At 36.6% G+C, this 15,451-nt stretch overlaps 2 protein-coding genes across 2 annotated transcripts; both read right to left on the bottom strand.

The window, feature by feature from the left end:
* Nucleotides 1-1,717: 1,717 nt before the first annotated feature.
* Nucleotides 1,718-4,335, bottom strand: LOC148694674 (uncharacterized). The gene is made up of 3 exons (XM_088698396.1): nt 4,248-4,335; nt 4,081-4,111; nt 1,718-1,841 (listed from the first exon to the last, which is right to left on the bottom strand). The coding sequence occupies exons 1-3, from the start codon at nt 4,333-4,335 to the stop codon at nt 1,718-1,720; spliced, it is 243 nt and encodes an 80-aa protein (XP_088554522.1).
* An 8,908-nt stretch (nt 4,336-13,243) lies between these two features.
* LOC137718707 (uncharacterized) lies at nt 13,244-15,143 on the bottom strand. Its single transcript, XM_068458253.2, has 2 exons — nt 14,160-15,143; nt 13,244-14,073 (listed from the first exon to the last, which is right to left on the bottom strand). Exons 1-2 carry the CDS (start codon nt 14,514-14,516, stop codon nt 13,453-13,455), a joined length of 978 nt encoding a protein of 325 aa, XP_068314354.2. The 5' UTR covers nt 14,517-15,143; the 3' UTR covers nt 13,244-13,452.
* Between the last annotated feature and the right edge of the window lie 308 nt (nt 15,144-15,451).

Raw genomic sequence — 15,451 nt, 5'->3', positions numbered from 1 at the left:
GTTTAAACGATATACTCATGTTATCTACACTATGCATCAAATATCCGTGATATCTACACCGTATCAATAAGGTATCTACGTAGGATTTTTTAGACATTTCGCCCTTTCAATAATATGCCATTTGTGCAGTTCATGTCAATATTAGCGTTTTTAATCTTTCTATAACATCTAACTCCCCAAATATATTTGCCATCCTTTTTTTGACTTCATGAAACTATTGGATTTGGACACCACTAAAATTGAAAGGAAATATTGATAATTCTTGATAATTTAGGTGTGAGACCACTAAAATTACATTCAACCAAACTATATCATCTTAAGGTTAACTGCTCACTTGGAAACCTACTCAGAAATTACATTGCAATTAACAAACTTGTTGCATCACAGAATGAAGAAATCAAATAAATCTATATACAAGCAACATAATCTCGTGGCGTTCAAGGACCTGAATTTCCAATGCCAATTTGTTTTGTTGCATCAAACAAGCAAAATTTGGTGTCCACGGTCCCTCGGCCTTCAAACACACCGGAAACTACCAAGTCTGCTATGATCGGATCCCGTGATTAGATTTCTTGAGTCAGATATCACTATTTATCGCAAGAAGCATTTCATCGACATTGTATTTAAAGTACGACGAAATAGGATTTTTAACACGTCATTGTACAATCCCTTGTACATTCATTTGTCAAAGATAATTAATATATGAAGCTGCCTAACATGTTTCCTAAAGAACCATCTTTTCTATATTTGGAAAGAATCCCAAATGTTCTTGATTTGTAGGCAAAACAAAAAAACATATGACTAGTTTGCAAAAACATATGATTAGTTAGCAACAACCAAGGTTCTAAAAAACGTTAGGCGCTAGTCGGGCGGCAGGCAGGGGCCTAAGTGAGCACCTAGGCAGCTAGGTGGGGCCTAGGTGGATTTATGTAAATTTATTATATATCTTGTAAATAAGTGCCTATTTACACTTAGTACATCCATCCAACAAAAAAACCTATACATGTATGGATAATAGAAGAATGATAAAATGCAAAAATAGAAGTAGAAGAATACACAAAGTACATCCATCCAACAAGTTCAATATTTAAAAAACAGTAAGTATATAATCATAATGAAGAGTATTCTTGAATGATATACTAAATTCTTCTTGTTCATGATCCTTGCATTGGATTGGACATAGACTAAATTATTTAACATTGTTGTATCTAGTTTATTTTATTTTATTTTATTTGTATGTATCCCTTCAAAAGTTCTCCAATTCATTTCACAATTAGATGAACTTGTAATTAGGTACACCATTTCCATAAGTATACCACCATGAAACTAAAAAAAATAAAAAAGCACACAACTAATTATAAAAAATAAAATCTGCCTAGGACTTCCTAAGACTGCCTAGGTGCCGCCTAACCTGCCACCTAGGACCACCTAGGTGGTCGCCTAGCTCCAGACCAATTTTTCAAAACGATTTGCCCTAAATCGAGGCGGGTCTTCACCGCCTAGGCCGATTTTTAGAATACTAGCAACAACATATGACTATTAGCAAGTTAAACTGCTGCAAAACACAGATTATATTCAAATCCTTGAATTAAATCTGAAATTACTAGCAGAAGAAACTCAATGGACCCAAATACTCAATTCTAGACTTACAGAAGTAGAAATTCAAAAAATATATAAAAAAAAAAAAACAGAGCTTGAAAATGAAAATAAGAACTTACTATTTAGAAGTTGAATTGTGGGCTTCAATGGTGTTGTAAATTTTAGAAATACGACGAGTTTGGGGTTTGGGCTGGACTGGCTTCTTTTTTATCCCGAAAATCTCTTGAACCAAGGGAACATGTGTAACAACCCGTCCTAAATAATTTTACGGATTTTAGAACGGAGGGGTATTCTGGTAATTTCATTGGGATTGGGCTAGATATTTTAAATTGTTGCTTTTGGGTCTTAATTTGTGTGCCTGGTGGGGCCCATTGGTTTTAGTTTGTCTCCCCCCGACCCAACCTCTTTTCCTTTCTTTATGTTCCATTTTTGTCTCTCTCCCTCTCAGACCTCTTTCTCTCAATTCTCTCGTCCTCTCTTCTCTATAACGTAAAGAAAGTCACCAAACCTCGACAAATCAATGCTCCAACCACCACCACTTCCACCCTCTAGACATCACGAGTTGGAACTCGAGCTCTGTTACGTAGGAAAATAGAGCCTAGAGACTCCAACTCGAAGCTCCGACGAGAACAAACTTCCCCGATGTAACTTCGACGGATTTTGTAATTTTTCCGACTTGGGTAAGCCTCAAAACACTCCAAATGTTTTTCTTTTGGTCCTTGTAGTACATTTCTGACCGTATTGGTGTGCGTTGAATGTCGAAACTGCAATGAAACCACCTCGGAAGGTTTTTCCCAAATTCTGGCAAGAACCCGTGAGTTTTAGACCGTTTTCCAGCCAACTCCGGCCACCACTCACCATGAAATTGGTACGAATCTCTTCCTTGTTCCTTGGGCTTCATTTTGGTATTTTGCATGATAGGTTTTACTTAGGTTTTGGGGTTGATCGAAACTAGGATAGCTCCGGTTTTCCTTTTCATTGAAATAAACGAACCCGGCTTGGAATGGGTCAAACCCAACCTACAAAACCCAGCCCAATCCTTTAGTCCGGCCCAAACCTTGGGGCTATGTAACCAAGCCTAATTCGCTTAGCCCAGGTCCAACCCACCTAAACCTAACCCAAGCCCAAATTAGAATTGGCCTAAAACCCCTCGATCCAACCCAGAACCAATCCAGAACACTGACCATGTGTGAGTGCAAGTCTTGCCTGGCGCGTGAAGCACATGTGCCTCCACCGGAGGTACTATGCTTCGCCGCCACCCACAGCGGCTAAACAGGCGCATGCGGTGGCGCGTGGGGGTACTTAAGGTCCCCCGTTATGTTTTTCAACGTCCTAAATCTGTTTATGACATCCATTTCCTGAAATTCAATCATTATGATAAAGTTTTATTAATTGGACCTTTTATGTGCTTAGGTGCAATTATTTATGGTGTTTCCGTCCTCTCTTGTTTGCATAGCTCTTCGGTGGCGAAGTATTTGTGAGTGGACCTCTTCTAAAATGTATGATTTTACTATGAGAAATACATGCATGAAAAACATGAATTTATGGATACATTTTATGAAATGTTTATGAGTAAATTGGTTTCACGCTTTATGAACATGCTTTATTGACTTTACGTTTTTTGTGGTATATATGATTGATGACTATATGTATACTTGTGAACGTGGTTTTACAATATGATGTTTTAGCTACTAAGTTCCGTTTGAGATAGTATTTACATATTAGAAATATTATGTTAATGTTTTTATGTACTTACTTAGTGGTTATCCATACGAACTGCCTACGGGCTAATGATACTTATATATTGGCTTCAATTGGGTGCTATAGGAGTCTACGCACGATTGATATTTATATATTGGCTTCGGTCAAGTGTTGTAGGAGCCTACGGGCGATTGATATTTATATATGGCTTCAGTCGGGTGTTGTAGGAGCCAACGGGCTAATGAAGGCCTTCAGGCGATATTGATACCACTATTTAGCACCACTATATACGATATATGTTTTATGAAAGGTTCTATGACATGCTAGGGTTTTCGGAAAACCTATTACATATTACACTATTGAGTTTTCATAAACTTTGGGGGATAGTACATTGTTGAATAACTATTTTAGTATTACTTATATATCAATTTGGTCCACTCATGTTTTGTTTTGCGCCCCCTCAGGACTTAGAATCGAGGCATACAATCCTAGCGTCAAGGTACTCCCGCATCGCCATCTTTGAGTCCTCTCGGTGTAGGACCCATCTCTTTGTTCATTCAATTTTATATTATTCCTATTTAATGTCTCAGATTAGTTGTATGCTCTAAATACGATCCACAATTGCATATTCATTATAATTAAATTTACAAGTTTTATTTATGTCAATTATTTATTTTTAGTTCTCATGCATCCTAATATGGCTTCGTCACCTTTGGGTGTCGGCCATCACATGCCTACCCTGGTGTTTGGTGAATATCAGGATCGGGTGTGTCAATGTGAACCAGAACCAGTTTCCACACCAACCACCAACCTGAAAAATTCGATCGTATACAAGAATTTTCACCAACCCAGATTCTCAATTCACATTCAATTACCACCAAAATTTCAAAAATAAAAAAATAAAAAAATAAATTAAAAAGTGGGGAATTTAGAGGAACTGTAACTACCAACGGAGATCAACGAGACGACGACTGTGATGGCGAAGATAAGACGCAATAGGAGGAGGCTGAGGTAGTCCCAAGAGGAAAGCGACATCTTGGAGGAAGACGATGACTCCTTCGACGAGCTCAACAAGTTTCTGATGGGTTTTAGTTCCGATTTTGTGTACTGGGTTTTGACTCTAAGTTAAACAAGAGGCTTGCTTCATATGCCACTTTGTGGCACCACGATCTTGAGAATTGGTACCCAGATTTCGCCTGAAGAATGAAAACCTCCTCAAAATGAATTTTAAATATTTTTAATTTTCTCCAATATCTTAACACAACTATTTCACCAAATAATATTGCTTGGAACAAAGTTGAATAGTTAGAGATCGTTCAAACTAACCTTGATGGCGGGCATCGGAGTTGTCCAATTACCGTCAGAAAGCTTGAATCCGAACAAAGCTCCTAGGTTATAGGGAGATGCTGTTGATGTGAAATTCAACATGCAAAGGATAAAGGAGAGGAGTTTCAATTTGAAAGATAGCAAAGTGACTGTTTGGTGAGGAGAAGTCGTAGAAGATTTTCAACTAGAAAAGAAGACGATTAGGCAGGAATGAATTAGGAGGAAAGACATATGTGCGAGGTATTTTTGTCCGTGTCAAACATGCAATAATGCAAACTAGCATGGTTAAAATAGGAAGCACACTATGCTTATAAACATGGTTTCAAATTGTTTTGGGTTTCGCCTAATTGAATTATTAATCTCATGGTGTTGGGATAATTGGAAGATAGTCCTTGTAGTTAAAAAATTAGTGTTTATGCCCTCTGGTGAACTCTGTGAGGATTTGGGCCCAAAATTGAAACTGAACTCTCTGTTGATTGTTAGCACGTGAGGCATGTATCTATCTTCCAACTACCTAATCACCGTGGGGACTATTAATCCAATTAAGCCTTTGGGTTTTAGTATAGATTAAATATAATTTGGGTTTGGGTTGATGAGATTACGATTGCAAGCCCAATTTAATCTAACAAGATCTTTACTGGGTTGGGTTGGTTAACTTTCTTATAGTTTTTGGTCCACTTTGATTTGTAGAAAGGCCCAACCCAATTTTCACAAGTAGATTTCAAAATTTGACTTCAATTCGTATTATGTCTAATAATGTTAGAGCATCTCTTTATTGGAGACTCTAAATTTCACTCTTTAAATTTTATTTTGTTAAACTATGTGGCAATTTATAAGTAAAATTTATTAACTGAAACAAACTCTCAAATTTAATTATTTTATTTTTCTTAATTTATTAATTATTTTTATAATCTTTTGTTTGTTAATACTAGGCACTTTTGGGCTCACAAAGAGGTACCAAACTGGAGAAGAGGCCCAAGAGACTTAGAAGCCCAAGGTTGAGAACATTAAACGCCGAACAATGTGAGCACGGACCAACTTGAGCATGTGGGCAAACTAAAAACTTTGTGACACAAGTTTTTAGGGAAATGTCAACTAAGATGTCATTCAGGCCAACTGATGACTTGGAGTCGACAACGAAGACCCATGATGGGACACAAAGTGACTCGGAGCAGCGCTCGGGCAAATTATGTTGAGTAACCAAGGTTGATTGAGAGAATGGACTACTTTATTCTAGGCCGACGTGTATTCGACTAGAAATCAGTTAGGTCATTGTTGAATATCGAGTTGGCAAGTGAAAAAGGTGTCAGCAAGCTAGCCCATGTAGAGTGACACATTAAATGCTCATTAGGAAGTACGCAAGGAGCAGGGGGTTCATTGAAGGCCTATATAAAGGGGTGAGAAACCCCAATATTGGGGCGAGACAATTTGAGAGAGTGAAATTGATGTACTAGTCGAGCACTATTTTCAGTGTTATAATCAATAGAATTCGAGCAACACAATGGACGTAGCCCATGTTTTGTGGGGTGATCCACTTACATCTTTGTCTATTTCATCTTCAGTCCATATCCAAAAGCCCAATAAGAGTTATATATATTTGATTGTTAGGTTTAAAGTTGGGTAGTGTCCACCTAAATTTGTCTGGGTTTGACCTGGAAATTTTTTAGCGTTAACATTGACTTCTTCTAATGTAGCTACTATTTAATTTTTTTTTTTAATAGAAAAGAATTAAGTTGAAGAGTGAGAGTGAGGTCTCTAAATTTGTAGAGAGAGGAGGATGAGGTCCTAAATTTGATGATCCGTCTTGTATAGTAGTCTCTTGAAGCATGTTTTGATGATGTGGCTCTACATATTTAGGTAGTTTGGTATTTGTTGTGCAGTGAAAATAATCACTTTGGGAAGTGACGTATGAGAAATCAGCTGTAAAAAAAAAAAAAAAAAACAATTTGGCGTGTGGTAAACTAAATTTTAAAATTGATGTGAGTACAATAAGCAGTTTTTTAGTGTTAATAAATTTTGTATAAAAAATATTGTGAGATGTGTATAATGGCTAAGAAGTTCATTATTTTGAAATAATTTTTCAAAAGAAGTATTTGGTAGATACAAAAGCACTTAACTACCCCTTTTTATAGAGGATTTCAATACCATTTATACAATTATTATTTTATGGTAGAATGAGGCATACCAATGTTGAAATTATTGTTTTGCTTAGATTTCATGTGCAGAGGTCTTAATAATGTGGGTAACATTTCATGGATGACCAATTCAAGTGACGAAACATCACTGCAAGTGCAAAAGTACCGAATACATACAAAATGTATCAATTTTTAACAGGTATTATGATATTAACCATCCCAACAGTCACATAATGGATTATGAAGTTTTATGTATTGGTAGAGCAAATGCGCAGTTTACCTGTTGAGTTTCATGATGGTTTTTAGCATCACATCTAGTTTAAGCATGTCATGATAAACTTTTATAAGTAAAAGATTGAAGAAAGGAAATATGTCTTCTCATAGTTGTAGGGGTGGGCATATTGAGGCTCAACTCAAACCGAACCGCTCAATGCCCACCCCTAATCAGTAGTGAAATTTTGGTCATTGGTAGTGTTGGACGAGAAAAACAGAAGTTACAGGGATGGAAAGTTGGAAACACCAACCTGGCAGCTTAGGCCTTTAAGAAAATAGGGCAAGTCATTTGACAATTGCAGACCTGCATTGTAAGTTATGGGTTTAGAAGGAGCAAAGTTGTAGCTAATTTGTTCCCAATAGTGAATGATGGTTGGAGGTCTTATCGTTTCAGTAGTTCAATAAGCATCTTCCATTTGCACATATCCAAGTGTGCGACTGTTCCTCTATAACCCCTTTCCCGTTCACAATCTTATTGATACAGGGAGGAATTACGAAAGGGTCTGTGAGATGTGCCACATACTCTTAAGAAAACTGCTATATTTGGTGATAATGGTGCTTTTTCTCCTGGAGGAGTGAGAATCGGTGAGTTGTCTTTGGCATTTGAATTTTATCTTCAGTATTCTGAAATTGCATTCGATGGTTTCTTCTTCTTTCTGCCTTCCTCGCAATGTATTGTTAAAAGTATTCTAATTCTTTATAAATTTCATGGTGGCATGATTCCGTAACGCAGCTTTGCTATTTTGAAACAATTGCAGACTTTCTTCTCAGGGCTGCTCAGATCACTGTTTCCATACAGAGGGAATATGGGAAATTCCAGAAAGATTTTATCGAAGGTCTCAAGAACAACAAGGATATTTACGAGCTCAGAAATCGGGTCGAAACATTTGCATCCCAGTTTGAAATGCCAGGATATGATTGATATATTAACATGTGGCTTACCATCTTGATTTCTTGGTAAACCCTACAATTCTTATTTCTTTGCCTCCAATTGATCTCTTGTAAATTAGAGAAATATGTTTGCCAAGTTTTCACAACTAGTCGCTGCCACATTGACATTCCTGCCCTCACTATGTCTTGGTTGTTTTGTCTATAATTACAGGAAGTAAAATTATTACGAAGTTTTAACGAAAAGTTCACGGTAATATTCACTTTAACGAAAAATCACATTTTTATATTAAAAAGTCAAATCTGATACTATTCACTTTATCTTTTATTTCGTTCTTATCGTTAAAACTCAAAATTTTCAAATCTTTTTTATTAGTTTTTCTAAATTATTAACCTTTTACTTCTTTTGATGAAGGTGTAATTAACTAAATTTATTGGGTTGGTCTATGAACTGGTTTGGTACTGAGTACTTTTATAAAAATGAATATAAAAAAAAGTTGAGTTTAAAAATGTGTTTGGTAAACAATTTAAAACAGTTTACTTTTATAGTTTTGGATAAAAAAAGATGAAAACACAAAGCAGCAAAAATAAGCTTATTCTCATAAAACAGTAGAAGTAGTTTTTTTTTGGGTAAAGTATAAAAAACTACCTCAACTATTGGAGTCACGACAGTTTCATACCTCATCTTTTAAAATTGACAATGTCATACCGCATCTTACGAATTTGTGACAATGTCATACCTCCGTCAATTTTTTTGTTAGTTTTTCTGTTAAATGCTGACATGGCAAGCACGGGGACCACTTTCTATTAAAAAATTAATAAAATATTATTAAAAACTAAAAAAAATATTTAATATTTTTTAAATATTAAAATAATAAATAAAAGTAAAATTAAAAAAAAAAAAAAAAGGTAAAGTATAAAAAACTACCTCCACTATTGGGGTCACGATAGTTTCATACCTCGTCTTTTAAAATTGACAATGTTATACCGCATCTTACGAATTTGTGACAATGTCATACCTCCGTCAATTTTTCTGTTAGTTTTTCTGTTAAGTGCTAACATGGCTTGATTCGGGACCTACTTTCTATTAAAAAATTATTAAAAACTAAAAAATAAATATTTAATATTTTTTAAATATTAAAATAATAATAAAAAACAGAAAAAAAAACCCTCATTTCGTCCCTCCCCTCCCCCCTCCTCCCTCCTCTCTCCTCTCCCCTCTCCCCATCTTCATCTTCTTCGCCCACTTGCAAATCCCAACAAAAAAAAAAAAAAAAATCCAATTTGTCTTCCCCCCACACCCACACTCAATTTCCCCACACCCACACTCATCTCCCTCCAGCAACCCAGAAAAAAAAAAAACCAGATCCCGTCGGCGGGAAGATGGGTGAGCAGAGAAGGTGGAGGATGGATGCGGAAGAGGATGTGGAGAATGGATGAAAGTGGTAGATTTGGGGTTTGATGGGTTTTCAAATGTTTTTTTTTTTCCTTCTTTTTTTCCTCTTCTTCTTCTTCTTCCGCAAGGGAGTTGATGGTTTAAAAAATAAAAAAAAAATAAAAATTTCCTTCCTCCTTTTTTTCCTCCTCTTTTTCTTCTTCCTCATTCTCCTTCTCCTTCTCCTTCTTCCTCATTCTCCTTCTCCTTCTCCTTCTTCCGAAGGGGGTGTTGATGGGTTTTCAAATTTTTTTTTTATTTTTTCTTCCTCTTCTTCTTCTTCCTCCTTCTCCTTCTCCCTTCTTCTTCTTCCGCGCCGATAGGGGGGATTTTTTTTTTTTTCCTTCCTCCTTTTTTACTCTTCTTCTTCTTCCTCCTCCTCCTCCTCCTCCTTCTCCTTCTTGTTCTTCCGCAGGGGGGGTTGTTGGGTTTTCAAAATTTTTTTATTTTTTTTAGTTTTTCGGGTTTATAGGTGGGGGGGGGAAGAAAATGAAGATGGGGAGAAGAGAGAGGAGGGGGGAGGGGAGGGACGAACTGATGGTTTTTTTTTTTTCCTCTGCTTTTTATTATTATTTTAATATTTAAAAAATATTAAATAATTGTTTTTTAGTTTTTAATAATTTTTTAATAAAAAGTATGTCCCGAATCAAGGCACGTGAGCACTTAACAAAAAAAGTAACAGAAAAATTGACGGAGGTATGACATTGTCAATTTTAAAAGATGAGGTATGAAACTGTCGTGATCCTAATAGTTGAGGTAGTTTTTTGTACTTTACCATTTTTTTTTAATTTTACTTTTATTTATTATTTTAATATTTAAAAAATATTAAATTTTTTTTTTAGTTTTTAATAATATTTTATTAATTTTTTAATAGAAAGTGGTTCCCGTCTCTTGCCACGTCAGCATTTAACAGAAAAACTAACAGAAAAATTGACGGAGGTATGACATTGTCAGAAATTTGTAAGATGCGGTATGCCATTGTCAATTTTAAAAGATGAGGTATGAAACTGTCGTGACCTCAATAGTTGAGGTAGTTTTTTGTACTTTACTCTTTTTTTTAAGTTCAAAGCAGAACATTACCAAACCTCTCTCTCTCTCTAGCCTGTGACGTTGATCTGGATTCTAGATAAAGCCGGAATCATGAAAACTGCAATGAACAGAGTTATACCTGTTTCTTTTGGCCATCTGTCATCAGATACACTTCATCTGGGTGGTTGTCAATTCCACTTTTGGACCTGGCCTTTTCTTATGTGTTAACTATTTAGAAGAGGAGAATGGCTTGCATTGAATGAATTCAGTCACCATCACGTGATTTTTGATTTAAAATGTGTTGTATTATTAGACTGAGATACTGTGAGTTTATTTTATATGCTACGTACGTTGCTCTCAGTGGTGTTCATGACTGGTGCTACAATGTCACACTTTGTAATGATACAGGGCTCTATTGTGGCGGTGTACTCTTACCATCCAAGTTCCTCTCTTAACAAATGAAGCTTTAGCTATTGCAGCAGTTGATGGATGCAACAAAAAGCTCTAGTGCATTTACTCTATAGTGCAGCAGGGCCAGAGACTCTACATTTGTCGGAATTTATTCAACATTCTGCAGATTTTTATATGATACCTCCACTGTGAAAGAAGCTGAAAAATCTCTCACGCTGCACTTTTTTCTTCCTTTTTTTTTTTCCCTTCTTTTATTTAGAAAAAGAAGGAATCATAATAATTGATGGTGTGGTTTTTTGTTTGGTGGTGGTTATGAATGTAAGCCGCTGTTTGCTGCTTTAAGGATGATAATGTCTTGTTGGGTCAGAGAAACTCTGAGGTGCTTGCTTCTGCGTCTGCCAAAAGTGCTTCTTTATGTTGTTTTCGGCATTGGTGTTCTGCTTTTTTCTCTCTTCTAATATTACTATTTTTTCTATTTATTAAAATAAGAGAAATATTAAGGAGACACACTTAAAAGTGAGGTTTTTCATGAATTTTATGTCATCTTATATTTTTTGCACAATAAAAATAGGGATTAAGGTGGTCCCAGGACCTCTCGGATTCAAAAAATATACATGTGAAGGTCTTTTGAGGACCCTCCAAATTTTAGTACAGGTCCTTTTTGTTTCTTCTAAATGCTTGATGTTAGTTATATCTCAAAATGTTGGGCCAATACTTGAAAAGTTCTTTATATCACTCATTATATTGCTTAGGCATATATCAATATATACATTGACATGTGTATAACAAGACCTCAAAGTGAATAAACTGATTTTTTTTTTTACGCATTTCGCATGTTGTTCCTGTCTAAAAAATTTGTATTTAACATTTAGATTCCAAAGTTCAAATCTTGAATCCACAACTGGTACAAAATTCATAAATAGTTCCACTGAGAACAGTTCCTTTAACATTTCTCTTAAATTAATATGTTTTGTTGTCTTATAGTTCTTGGATTTGAGGAATATTATATTAGTTTTGCTTATGTTGGACGCTGCTATGGATCCCTTGGAGGGAGGCAAGGCATGAATTTCCGGCAGGGATAATAACTAAAAAGCATGGGATACGGTTGACAAGCAAAGCAAGTGACCCTAAATTTTCTCCCCCCTCCTTACTTTAATAATATTTTCTTCTAAAAACCCAAATCCAAAATCCCCAAAGAAGGGGGAAGAAAGAACAAAATTATCTGCGTGACAGCAAGAGAAAACAAGTTATACGTGATCGGTTTAGATGATTATACATCTACCTCTGAATTTGGTAGTCTGACTATTTAAACAACCTTACGGTTTAATTTCTTGCAATCAATCTTTACTATTCATTTTTCGAGTTACTTAGCCGTCTGGACTACTAAAGAAAAATTACTATGTCTTCGTAAGATGACTAATGGATTCCTTATGTGACTAATTGATAACTAGAAAATTTTTATGGTGTTTAGAAGATATGTGATAGGATTTTCTCCAAAACCTAAAGAAGGGAGAAGAAAAGCCGATTTTATATAACGAAGTCTCTATCGCTCTCATTACGTGATTGACCGAAACACATGTGAGGGAGGAAGAGATAGGGTTTGGTGATGATCAAGACCATTGCTTTGAAAGGGAAGGGAAAAATCAGACAAAAGCTTCCTTCTAAGATGAAAAGAAGTTGGCTTTTTTTGACATAAAAGCAAATCCAGGAATCTTCATTCATGAGTGGTGCTTCTTCTTCCCTACATAGAAGAGACTGCTACAGTCTCAACCCTCACCTTTTTCATCATTCTTTCACAACTAGAATCATGACTCATTTACTATAACAACTCAACTCTCTCTCTCTCTCTCCTACAAGAGATTCACCATGAAAAACCCCAATTAGAGGCAAGAGGAAAACCTTTTCAAAATAAGAATAATCATAACCAACACTTTGGTAGCGTAGAGTTGGTCGTAATCAAATTGTACTTGATGGTAACTATAGTCGTATCCAAACTAAGCAAAGCAGTTGTTAGTGCAGATGTGTGAATTTTTGTTTCCATAATTTGGATTAGATTATTGCTTAAATAAAATAAAAAATTATCCAAATTCAAGATAATTAAATATTAGTTCATTAATAAATTAAATATTTTGAAGAAGATAATAAATTAATGGAGGATTTTGATTGTGCCACCAAGTCTTAAAGATAGAGTAACAAGAAGCTTCCATTCCATTTTTTCCCTATCTTTGTTCACCCAACCTTTTTTTACTTTTACTTTTTCTTCTACTTTTGTGTTTTTTTTTAAAATCAACTTGGAAGATCTTGCACCCACAATTGCATTATTATTATTATTATTTTAACTGTTTTATGGCTTAAAAATAAAAATAAAAAATGAAATTTTTTCATGTATTCAACCATGATAACCAATAACTACCTGTCAATGAGTCTACGCTACGTCAAATCTAAATTACAAGAAGGAAAATTCAAACTTGATTGTAGGCGGAGAACTAGTAACTACTAGAACAAAGTTGAAGAATGCGCGAGAGAAAAGAAAGGTAATAAAAAAAAAAAAGAAAAAGAAAATACAAACAGAAGTAAGAAGATGGGTTAAAAAGGTAAAAATAAAACCCAATAACTAATTACTTCTCTCTCTACCCTGTAATATTTTTTTATTTTTTACCTATGACTGCAAAAGTCCAAAAGCTTCTTCCTCCCCTCAACAATTTCATCAAAGAAATCATCAAGTTGGCTCGCAATATTCTCCGCACCAGATCTCAGCACCCCAAAACTCGCTTTCAAGTTGTCCACTCCCTCCCTAATCCCGCCGCCGTCAACCTCCCACTCCACCACCCCCTGTTGGCCCCCCCTCTCCAGCTCCCCCCTCAGCTCCTCCATCGCCGCCTTCGACCTCCTGAACTCCCACATCAGAACCCCTGGCCTCTCTCTGATCTGCCCGATCTCCGCCGCCACCCTCTGCTGCAGCCTCGCCGTCGATATCATGAACGATGATCCGAAGATCATGCAGCCCTCGTTGTACCCTCCCCTGCAGAAGCTCGACTCCTCCTCCGGCAAGCAGAACACCAGTCCGTACAGCAAGATCATGAGTAGCAGCGAGCTCACGTTCCTCATTGCGTACAGGACTCCCCTGAACCCATTGAACCCGTTGAGCTTCGATTCGATGGAGACCCCTTCGTCGAATTTGAGCGATAGCGGCTGGATTCTCGTTTCCATCAGCCCCCTGTTCTCCTCTTCCAATCCGAACGCCTCTCGCCGACACCCAGAAATCGCGCGCACCACCTGTTCGACGAAATACCACAACGAATCAGTCAAACGTATAAAGCAAGTTAAAGATCGTGAATTTGTGATCAAATTGAAAAACCCACCTGGCGAGAGAGCTGGGGAGTGAGATGGCGGTGGGAGTCGAAGGTGGAGGTGATGTTGAGGCCGGAAGTGTAGTAATTCTCCATAGCGGAGACGGCGGACTTGAGGACATGGCAGGCTTCCCAAAGCTTGGAGCTTTCGTCCATGTACTCGTCGAGCCACTTGTCCCCGACGGGCAAATGGAGCTTCTGGACGAGAAGGGCCAGCTGGGAGTGGAAAGATCGAAGAAGGGAAAGAGCCCTTTGGAGGAATTGGATTGACATGAAGTTGTTCGAAAGATAGACCCTTTCGAGATCGTCGATCCCTCGAGTCAGAAACGAATAGAAGCCATTGACAGAGTTGGTGGACGAAGGATCCATTTTTAATCTTCCTCTCCTTTTCAATTTCTTTTCAAATATCTTTTGTTTTGCTTGTGTAGAAAGCTCGATATTTTGTGTGGGATTAAAAAAAAAGAGGGTGCTATTTAAATGGATGAGAGAGAGAGAGGAGAGAGAGAGGAATGGAATTATGAGGAGGGAATATCTTTAGGAGGAGGAGAAGCAGCTCAGGTTTCTAAGGTTGAAAACGATTGTTGGGAGCAATGATGGGTGTTTCCTATAGAGGGGAAAGGATGAATGGTAATATGCCATTTTCATTGTTTTAATGGGATGGGATGAAACGATGTGTGAAAAATAATTGGAAAGACATAAGATTTATGAAACAAAACAAAATAGAAGCCTCAAAAAATACCCAAAAAGGAAACAGACTCTCTGTGTGCTTCTTCTGAATTCAAGAGAGAGAGAGAGAGAGAGAGAGAGAGGTTTTGGGTCATTAGCTAATTAGCAGAGGAGATGTATACTTATACAAGAAACAGAGCATGAAATTTTCATGAGCCAGCTCCCTTCCAATTTCTTACTTTTCTCTCGTCCAATTTTATACATGTAGGGTGGGGGGTAGAGAGAGAGAGAGACAGAGAGAGAGGTACAAATGCAAGTGGGTATGATTACAAAATTTTAGTCGGAATTGTATGATATATATATATATTTTAATGTTTTGGATTTGAGGTTATTGGTTTGTAAAGTGTTTGACTGGATTGACTGAGTTTCTACTTGTTCTTGTTCCTCTTCTAATTCTCTTTTGGTTTCAATATTATTCTTTTGATTTGAGTGCTCTTTGGCTTCTTCTTTCCTCATTTCCTTCCTCGAGCTACTGACTTGGCTCCTTATTTCCCCCTCTACTCTATTGAAATTTGTGGGTTTTGTATTTCCTAGATTTATTTTTCTTGTTTTGTTTAGTTTTTTCAATAAATGGAATG

This window comes from Pyrus communis, chromosome 8 (genome assembly GCF_041283825.1).
Source record: "Pyrus communis isolate YQ-2024b chromosome 8, ASM4128382v1, whole genome shotgun sequence".
NCBI lineage: Eukaryota > Viridiplantae > Streptophyta > Magnoliopsida > Rosales > Rosaceae > Pyrus > Pyrus communis.
The sequence above is the reverse complement of the archived record's forward strand: the minus strand, read 5'-3'. Positions and strand labels throughout refer to the sequence as shown.